This window comes from Atta colombica, unplaced genomic scaffold (genome assembly GCF_001594045.1).
Source record: "Atta colombica isolate Treedump-2 unplaced genomic scaffold, Acol1.0 scaffold116, whole genome shotgun sequence".
NCBI classification, from domain to species: domain Eukaryota; kingdom Metazoa; phylum Arthropoda; class Insecta; order Hymenoptera; family Formicidae; genus Atta; species Atta colombica.
This window is the reverse complement of record NW_017259202.1, coordinates 230489-240910: the sequence shown is the minus strand read 5'-3', so window position 1 is coordinate 240910 and position 10422 is coordinate 230489. Positions and strand designations below refer to the sequence as shown.

Below are 10422 nucleotides of genomic sequence, written 5' to 3'. Positions count from 1 at the left end.
CTCTCTCTCTCTCTCTCTCTCTCTCTCTCTCTCTCTCTCTCTCTCTCTCTCTCTCTCTCTCTCTCTCTTACATCAAAAGTGATTGTTTCATATAGATTCTTATTAAAGGGTCTTTATTTTATCCCTGTGCCTATCACAAAGGGTAAAAAGACTAACCAGTGGATAAATCACAGAAACATTGTGAATCCGAGGCTACTCAAATCTACTTGCTAAATCTAAATACCGCTTGAAATTCACTTACCTATATATGCGACCATTCGCTTCAGATTCATAAAATTTTCGACAACAGCACCGCCAGACTTTCCACGCGTATTATAAATTAAAACTTGAGTCCATGTGCGTAAATCCATGTGTGTAAAGTTAGCCGTTTTTTTTATGTAAAAAAAACTGTGCCAAGTTATGCTACATTGAGTCTTGAGTCGCGTCTCATTGCGCTAGAAACACTGAGGATATTGAATATTGCATACATAAATGCAAGGCCTATGTGCCGTGGAAACAACGCGGAGGCCGATGTTACGTCGCGAATGTCAATTTGGATAAACACGACAACTTCTCGCAAATCGCCGATTCTCTAAACTAAATAGACGGAATGATCGCGATTTAAATAAAATATTGTATAACGCTAGAATTTGATTTCAGGCAATTTATCGATAAACGCCTTGAGCGAGTAATTGAGATAATTGTTAACTGAATAGTGACCGTTACATAACATCATTAAGGTTCAATTATCAAGAAAAATGGAAAAAAGAACGATGAAAAATAATATGATGAAATTTGCCGAAAGGTGTGCGAGTGAAAATGTCATGTTTCTTTAATAGAATAAATTAATTGGATTAATTTGCTGGCACCCGATGTTCCGAGAATAAATTTAATCCGGGCGTCGTGGGAATAAGTTTGATCAATCGAGATTAAATTTATATTTTCGTTATACACACAATGCCCTGATAGTATTAAACACATTTCAATACTCGAATTTGCAATTAAAATGTCTGAAATTTAATTTGCCATTAAGTAGGTCGACTTGACTTCGAGTCTTGAAAGACGATCGAAAGTTCCTCGCGCGATTCGCCGTCAATATATATTAATTCGCTCTAAACTTTAACGCAAATGGATAAAATGGACTGACACACTCGAGAAAGATAAACCTCGAAGAAAGAAAAAATTGCTGTTAAAATTATATCATTCGAGAGCCATCTAATATCTCTTGAAACTCGTTAATATTCGCGAATTATATACAGACAATTCGTATGACAAATATGTAGGTAGTTATATTTTATACGATCGCTCACGTATCGATCTTTGATGAAAGACTATCTAATAATAAGTTTTCCTTCGTAAAAACTGTCACCTACGTCACTTGCTCCTGCAGGGCAAAATGTCATGCTTTTGGGTATTTGCGAATAGTTACGTAAAGTACGACACTCGTGCAAAAATATGCTCTAACGTACATATTTTTCGGTTCTCTCTCTCTCTCTCTCTCTCTCTCTCTCTCTCTCTCTCTCTCTTTTTCTGAGACCGTGTCATGTATCTCATCGCATCGATGACAATTCTATTTCCTCAAGTGTCTCAGATCCGAGTAATGGGCTTTATAATCAGATTAATCCACGTTGGGAAAGGAGTTCGAAAGATTTCTTTCTCCTGTCTCGAATTTCCATTTTCCGTCAGATGGAAATACGTTCATTACGCGAAATCGCGATGATGCGAAATTTCAATTATTGATACGCGATATCAAGAGCATTATTAGCAAAATCGGAGGACTGTCTTGCCTCGAGCGATAAAGGAACTGGAGCGTTTGCTGAATTATTGAGAAAAAACGACACTTGTGATCGAGACACAATTTTACGACGATGTAATTCGGGTTCGCGAAAGTCAGGATGTTTCAACGATACTGAAAAATGTCATGCTGTCTAAGAGAAAAGTTTTAGGCAGATGCTCCAACGTCGCGACGGTTCGAATATTGTTCTTTTTACAGCAAAATTCCGTTTCATTGTTTTTCGTCTAATCCTCGAAAAGAGATCGACAATAAAAACTCCATAAACAAAAACACGCACATATACCTACATAATATACCTACATGAGCGCACTTATCAATCAACTTATCAATCATACTTATTTTTTGAGACAAAATCACTCGAAATGAGTAAGAATAAATTTCCTTATTTAATATTACTTTCCGTAGTTATTAAAAATGCAGTTTCTTATCTTCTTTCATTCTTTCAAAAAATAAAAATTTCATGAGAGTGATGTAAAAATTTATGCTGTATTTCCTACTCTTAGAGAATGCTTAGGATTTTCCGCCTTTAGAAATGTATAAGCTTTTTCAAGTCATACATATGAGCCGTTCCAAGCCGTTAGACTTGAAGATATAAGAAATTCAGAAAATCACTCGCTTGAAAACAATTCTTTTCTATTATCCTTATACGTACTAGTCACTCATACTAGCGAAGGAAATAAGATTTTCTTAATTCATAGAGGAATCCGTTGTTTAATCTACAATGTGAATAATTATCGCTCAATTACAATAGAACAAGTTTACAGCATGCCAATAAACAAGGTCAATCTTGAAACAAGATACACTCGTTATTACGCATATTAAATATAAAGCTGCTAACAGTTAATTACATATTGCTGTTTACATGCACCACCTGTTCTCTTTATGCGTTATTTCAATACGCGCTCGGATAAAATATTTCTTTCGCGATAACCTGAGGCTTCATATATACACCAGCAATTTATATATCCAATTATGTCGTAATTAGCTCGTTCGATGATTACATAAAATTTATGTGCCGAAATTAGCAGATTTTGGCAAGCGTATCGCAACTGAACGACGTATCGGCATAAAAAAGTTTGATGCAAGTAAATAAAGTTTTTCCGGATCGATTTTTTTATCCGACGAATAATCCATTTATTAAATCCCAAGACTCTCTTGAAATGAAAAGAAGCGCATCGATTCGCTAATTACCAAAGACGAGAATAATATAATATATACAATATGAAGGCGCGTAAAAATGTAATATTGTAAATGTAAAATACGAACCGATTGTTGAGCGGGTCTGCGATTGGACGATTGGATTGTTATTCGCTTCGGCGTTGGATTGTGGACGATGATCGGACGTGATGGTAGTCGTTGAAATGGTATTGTTAATGATATTGGTGCTACCAGGCACGGACGTTGTCGATGTTGTCGAGGCTGACATTGTCGTCGAGGACGGATTTGTAGCGTTCGTAGTTGGCTTCGAAGACCAGGAGCTGCAAGTGTCGCAGCCTTCGGCGGAGCGTGTTGATAATCGGCAGCAGGACCAACGTTTTCCGCTCCATAGGCCCGCGTGATAACGCCCGCTCAAGCCCGAATTCTCACTGCACACTACAAATAAGTAGTCGTTCGTAAATTGTTTTTAAGCATAACATATATTGCGCTTTAAATGATAAATTATGGTACGACTTCGAATTTTACTCTCAGAATTGATTTAATAGATGTTGTCGGTTCGAATTTTATTGCAATTTTACTGCACAATTCGTAATATTTTAAAAAAACTTTAATCATGCATATTATATGTACAACATCAATAATGGATTTAGAGTCTTATAGATTATATTATCCGACATAGGTTTTTAAATTACGAACGGAACAATGATTCTTATAGATTTTTTATCTGACAAAATGAAATCTGTAAATTGTTCTATCACATTACATTTTTTTTCAGATATTTCAGTTAAAAAAAAATCCAAAAATGTTGTTTTTCTGTGATATCTTTAGTATCAATTTTCTCAAAAATCTGACGTGATAGAGCAATAAGCAATTTTATTTTACGGATTCGTTTTTCAGCGACAAAAATTGTTATCTACAAACATATATATTTTTTTGTATTTAAATATACTGTATTTAATATATTGTATTTAAATATACTGTATTTAATATATTGTATTTAAATATACTGTATTTAATATATTTTATAAATATATTGTATTTAAATTCTTTTTAATACTTTTCCTTTATTTGCCAAAAATTGGGCACTGAAAGACTCATTCTACAGTCATTCTAGTTACGAGAGGGAAAGAAAGATGTGAAGGAAGAGGGAGACTTACCAGCGCGTATAGCGCGTATCCATTCGGTGCGATCCTGTTCGCGAGCGGCGAGGAGGTAGAGTGTGTACTCTTGACCAGCTTCCCGATATCCCACCTGGAAAGGCAGTCCGGATGGTATTCCGCCGCCTCCGCCGACGGCGTCGCCGCCGCCGCCGCCACCGCCACCCGCCACATCACTGACAGCACCTCCACCATTCCCGAGACTGGCCGTCTCCACCACGTGGACGCTTTCCACGGCGATCCGTCCGCGTTCCTTGCGACGCTGCAACAATTTCTCATCTGATTAGCATTAACAGTCGACTCATTCCAAATCAAATCGGTTGGCGCTGACTCCAACAACTTTGATACCAGAACTGGGTGGGAGGGAGAGAGGGAGAGAGAAGGACAATATAAATTGCACAATGACAATATTATTAGAATTAGAAATCTTGGATGTGTCAGAATGACTTGGAGATACTTGTTAACGAGGGATGTATTTAGCACACAGATGTTGATTTTGATTGACTAAATTGTAAGATATTCGTAGCATAATATAAGTAGATCTATCATTGGAATATTGGTACATCTATACTTTAGACGCGAAAAAGTAATTTGCAAACGGCATCCAGCGACTTTCCCCGAAAACATTTCTAGCGGAATTCAAAGAGATTCATGCAACATGAATTGTCCATCCGACGACGAACAGCCTAATCAATTAAATAAAAATGAAAGAACGGAACGAAAAGTATCCGAATTCGGCTCTTTACCTCCACGTTGTATGGTAGAGCTCGTGACGTGGTGAACAGGATGATCAAGTTGATAGGATCCGCACGTGGATCACTACGCCAAGGCCACAACGTCCGAGATCGGTATGACGGACGATGCGTAAGAGGCGATTCTCTCGAAGCGATGTGAAAAGATAATTGAGATCACAGTTGATCACAATTGGTGTCCCTACAAGAAGTGTTGTGAAGGATTTCGACAGATATATTGTGGAACTCTATTAGCGAATCAGATAGGACAAGATTCACTACTAGAATTACTTCCTCGTATCTCTATTTTGTTCGTCGTACGAGAGAGAGGGGAGGGGGGGAGAAAGAGAGAGCGAGAGAGAGGAAGAGAGAAATATCAGAAATTAAAGCGTTATAGACTCGTCCAAGGAATCGTCAACTTGTGTGGAACGATACCAAACGAAATCTAAGGATCGTGCGTCGCCGAGACCGACCTCGAACGACAACCACTGACTGAGCAGCATCAACGACGAAGAAGCGGAAGAAGAGATAGGATGGAAAATTCACGCGGGGCGCCTGCGCCACTAATTTTATAGGTATACGGTATAGATGCATGTTATCCGCCATCTCCTACCGGAATCATCATTACCCCTACTACGCTCAATGCAGATGACGAAGACGGAGATAACTATTGGTGCTAGTCACGATCGCACGCGGTTACCGGTCATCTCCATCCTGCTTGTTCAAACAGCTCAACCTGCTCAACCTCTGATGCCTCGTCTACAGTCAACAATACACGGAATAAGAAGAGTAAGAAATTGACCAATCACAATCGAATGTAAGAATAACCGATTGTGATTGGTGAATTTCTTACTCTTACTTCTTACTGTTCACTATAGACGACGCATGAACAAGTTTTCGTCTAATTGTTTCTTGGATAAAAACAAAAAATCAAATGTGTTATAATCGTCGAATTATTACCGAATAATTATCTACTAGCTTAATAGCTAATTAAAGTTATGTATTAATCAAAATTATAAGATTTGTAATCCAACTTTTTTTGAAAGATTCAAGATTCTGTAATAAAAAAATTATTATAATTTTTTTATGTACGTGTGTGAATTTTGTACAATTGTAAAAAAGAAGATGAGTAATGTTTCTGATGTTTCCTGGAATTGTGCGTGCTCATCCATCACGTATGGACGTAGTGACACAATAATTGTAATTGAATTTTACACTCAATGAATATAAACAATTTATAAATGAATGTTTGAACAATTTATAAATTCTTTTTAATAAAATGTTATTAAAGTCACAACAAAATTAATGGACTTAATTAAAACATCTTCCAACTGTCATGCTCGATAGATGTACTTGTTAACACAAATTAGCATGAATGAGCAACTTTGATAAATAGAGAAAATTTTGCAGATCGTAAATATGTTTATTTGTTTGTTCACAAATAAAATAGAATATTTGTTTGCACAAATAAAATAGAATTAAAAATAGAAGAGAAAATATAATTTCTAACGCAACCACAGGTTGAACATGACCATAATAAAAGATAAAAACATTTTGATATATTCAAATTACTCACCTCACCATCTCCGTCGTAGTAGATGAGATAATGTTTGGTCAGGATAAACCATCGTTGCTTGTAATTGACCGGGGTAAAGCGCTTCTTGTTCTGTGAACGTTTTATCATGAATCCCTGCCGAATAACGTCTCCACCTTTTGACTCTAGCTTCCCATCTTTCCCTGCCATCACAGGAGGGCTTCCCTAGCAACAATAATGAAAGTATCATTTTCCTGCACGAGAATGGAGCCCCATCGTCAAGGGGCGTCGATATTCCATCGTATGAAGGGCTACAATTAATACTTGTTGCACAACACATTCTAATTAGACACGAAAAAAAAAAAAAAAAAATTACATTCGAGGTCTCTCCCATCCGGCTTATCCGGTCTGCTTGAGATAAGTAAAGGAGGCGAAAGAAATATCTAAATATAGCACCTTTTTCCTCGTCCCATAATCCCCGCCCCCATGCGAATGCGAAGGAGTGATGCAGCGCTCAAAGGCGCTCACGTGTCTGATCTGGTGTCTGGTGGCGATTATAACCAATGATCATTGGGCATCGTCAAGAATGAGCTACGGAATCCAGGCGGAGGCGACGAGACTCACGAAGCGCAGTCAAGAGAACAACCTGAACGACACGGACGCTCCCAAAAGCGGTACTTATCGCGCTCGAGCACGATTGAATTCGAATTCTCCGGATCGTTCCTCTTACTATGCGACGAACGTGTGGCTTGACCGCCTGGCCGGTGCGACTACCATCTCGCGATCATTCCAGAATTCCCGGCGTCCAAACAAAGAGTTCACGTGGAACGCACACAATCTGTCAAAACGGAGATGTCTCGCGGCAGTCGCGGCGCGGCGCGGCGCTCGGCCACGGCGCAGCGCGGCCAGCGGCGACGTCCGACATCGGGGTCGGGGATGAGAAACGGGAATTGACGGAATTGGCGGCATTGGCCAGCGCAGACGAGATAGATATCAGGAAATGTCTTACCACGCTGGTCAACACCAGTCAACAGTGTCAATACAACCGAGTCGATTGGCCGATTCAACATGGACTTGAGACTTGAGAAGAAGAGCGTCTCGTGAATATCAATAGATATCAGAGAGAGAAAAATGAATCTTCCATCCTTGCGAGAAAAATTGACGCGAGACGAGACACTTGTCGACCCGCGTAGCATCCAGTAGCGGCAGTAGTGCAGTACAGTGCAGTATCATGCAGTAGCACCAAGTAAAATGGCCGACCAGAGGATCATCGAACAAGCGACTGTCGACTGAAGTGACGCAATTAGAAGAGATCGTTTTGTTCGACTTGTTTGTCACTTTGATGCTGTGAGAGATCTTGGCAAGCGTAACACGATTTACACGATACTACGAACGACTACAGGACAGTATAGGAACGACGATCTCGAAGAAATTGAGAAAGGATTCTCAGATAACCTGTCTTTTCGCACGTCGATCTCATCCGCCGGTATCGAGGTGTGAATCGAGAATGGCGGCTCCCGAAGCGATCCAGGTTAGCTCCCTACCGCTGCCGCCCGTTCAATATATCAATCTCTACACAGATGAAAATGTACGGCGTGGACGAGCCCCGCGACCGCCGCCGCCAATCCATGACACCTATTCCATGTTCAGCAACATGTTCAACGCCGATGACACCATCATTAGGCCGCTCGAGGCCCAGGGCATCAAGAGGTTGTACCCACAACACTTTGATCGTCGGCGCGAGTTGAAGAAACTCAATCATTCATTGCTCGTCAATTTCCTCGATCTGATAGACCTTCTTGTTCAGTGTCCCGACAGTCCAAGACGCGCTGAGAAAGTAGGCTGTATTTCTAATTTGAAAAAAAAAAAACAAACTCCTATTATTTTTATTTAGATACAGGCTGTGGTCAAAGTCTTGCTACAAATGCCTTGAAGCGTTTGATAAATCAATTAGAAGAAAGAATTTTACAAACTGATCAGTTCAAAGATGTTTGCAGCATCGCGTTGATCGTATCCAGAGATGAAAAAAATAACTTCTTTTTTTTTAATAGCTTCTCTTTTTTCTTTTTTGGAGTAAAATCTTTGTTTTAATCAAAGTTCTAAAAAAAAAGATAAAATTTATTTATTTTTAGACCGTTTAATATTTGCGTTATTTCGACATTATCTTTAATAGTGGAAACATTTAATAATGGAAACATCCTTGCGTTAATTTAGCACTTAAGTTGATCAACGAAACCAAGTATATCGATGATTACCACTTATATCAATTTCTATCAATGTGGATTAAATTTTATCTCTGTTCTACTTACTCTCCAGCTTTTTCTAATTCTTAAAAAATTAGAAAAAAATGAAAAGTTGAACTGAAATTAAATTGTCATTGATTGAAATAATTTTTTTTTTTTTGTACTATATCTTGATTGTTTACAGCTAAGTATTTTTAGATAGAAATCTTTTGATGCAAAAATTGAATTCTAAAGCAATTAATAGTGTCAAATGTTCGAAGTAAATATATATCTGAGTAAAAATTTTTTTACTGTTTCTTATTCAAAGTTTTTACTTTTTTATAATTTGTATCTCTATTTAAATATTAAGTCTATAAGACACTAGTATCGCATATTAGAGTTTCTGCACATAAATTTCCTTAAGCAGTAAAAGCCATAGCTTATAGAAAAATGTAAGAGCAATATATAAGCAATATCGATTAATTATAGTGGAAGCAGTAATATATAAGCAAAAGTAATATATAAGCAAATCCAAAATGTTCATTTGCTTACTACATGTTTTTTTTTTCATGTGCCATAGCCTTAAAACTTAAACATTTTTTATTTGTTACTACTTCTTATTGTCTTACGTTCTTCTTATTCCCTACTGTAATTGATCGATTTGCTCACAGTTTTGTTACTTTCTATGTTTTTCCTATGTTCTATAGCCTTTATATTCTGTGATGGAATAACTAACATTCTTACAGGTCGAGGATCTCAGTCTATTATTCATTCACATTCATCATTTGCTAAATGAATTTCGACCGCATCAAGCCAGGGAAACATTGCGAGTTATGATGGAACTACAGCGTAGACAACGTCATGAAACAGCGCTGCGTTTCCAGAAACACCTCGAAAAGGTATATATCTTGACTCTTATTCACATTGGATTTTCTTTTCAACTTTTATAGTAATGTTCACGTATAATTTTCACATTGTAGCTAATATTAAATTTGTTCCAGGTTCAAGAAATATTGCAGCATGCCTTACAGATGCTTCCCGATACATCAGAATTGGACTCCAAGCTTGCGATAAACACAGACGCTATGGAATCCGTAGACAATTTAGGCTTCGAACAACAAACGCAAGATCCTTGTAGTTCAAGTGATCGTATTATGTGCAAAGTGATAGACGATATGCTTTCTTCGAATGGACTATTTTGAAGTATCGCTCTTTATTCTCCAATGTGAAAATTCTATCAAGGAATATTCTGAAATAATTGTACATAATATACAACAGTAGTGTAACGATGTGCTTTTGAAAATGTTATTAATTATTTAATAAAAGACAATATTTAAAAAAATATGTTCTTTAGGTAAAGGACTGCTGGTAATGTAATGTCTAAAACATATTTTATATATTGTGCTTATATATTCATCTACAAAAACTACTCTCTAAATAGAAAGATTTTAATTTAAAAGTTGCTTACACTTAATTTTTTTATACTTTAATAATATATAAGTTTGACAAAATTTTATGTATGTATAACTCAGATATACATTCGCGTGTATTTTAAATTTAACAAGACTGAGATTATATGTGATAGTACAAATGCAGTTAATGCTTTATAAATATATTGGTTCATACATAGACTGGATGGATGGTGGATACATGTATAGACATTAATTTCTAGACATTAAATTTAACAAATGAGCAGATTAGGTACGAAATACATATACATACATAAATATAATATTTATAATTAAATTTAAAAACGAATTTAAAAAATAATCAAACGAGCAAAAACAAGAATGTAGAAAACACAGAATAATAATATATTTCGAATTTATATAATCGATTTATGTTT

At 37.0% G+C, this 10422-nt stretch overlaps 2 protein-coding genes across 6 annotated transcripts in view; one reads left to right on the top strand and one right to left on the bottom strand.

The window, feature by feature from the left end:
- The window catches only part of LOC108694167 (tyrosine-protein kinase Btk29A), a 24490-nt gene extending 17114 nt beyond the window's left edge, over positions 1–7376 (bottom strand). For 2 of the 4 annotated variants that reach the window (XR_001932067.1, XM_018203474.1), the window contains exons 1-4: positions 6731–6757; positions 6397–6579; positions 4090–4351; positions 3041–3367 (exon numbers count right to left, since the gene is read on the bottom strand). Coding sequence is in view for 3 of the 4 variants with exons in the window: in XM_018203474.1 (XP_018058963.1) it covers positions 3041–3367; positions 4090–4351; positions 6397–6579; positions 6731–6748 (790 nt within the window). In the remaining variant the exon portion in view is untranslated. Of the gene's footprint in view, positions 1–3040; positions 3368–4089; positions 4352–6396; positions 6580–6730; positions 6758–6810; positions 7126–7363 lie in introns of those variants that run through there. The other 2 variants (XM_018203477.1, XM_018203476.1) reach the window with 2 other exon arrangements.
- Positions 7377–7387: 11 nt separating this feature from the next.
- On the top strand, positions 7388–10035 carry LOC108694169 (mediator of RNA polymerase II transcription subunit 7). Of its 2 annotated transcripts, XM_018203483.1 has the most exons (4): positions 7388–7848; positions 7935–8191; positions 9323–9475; positions 9578–10035. In XM_018203483.1, exons 2-4 carry the CDS (start codon positions 7997–7999, stop codon positions 9776–9778), a joined length of 549 nt encoding a protein of 182 aa, XP_018058972.1. In that variant the 5' UTR covers positions 7388–7848; positions 7935–7996; the 3' UTR covers positions 9779–10035. The 2 variants fall into 2 exon arrangements, with proteins under 2 accessions (XP_018058972.1, XP_018058971.1); XM_018203482.1 differs by having other exon boundaries at positions 7388–8191; positions 9578–10030.
- Positions 10036–10422: the final 387 nt, after the last annotated feature.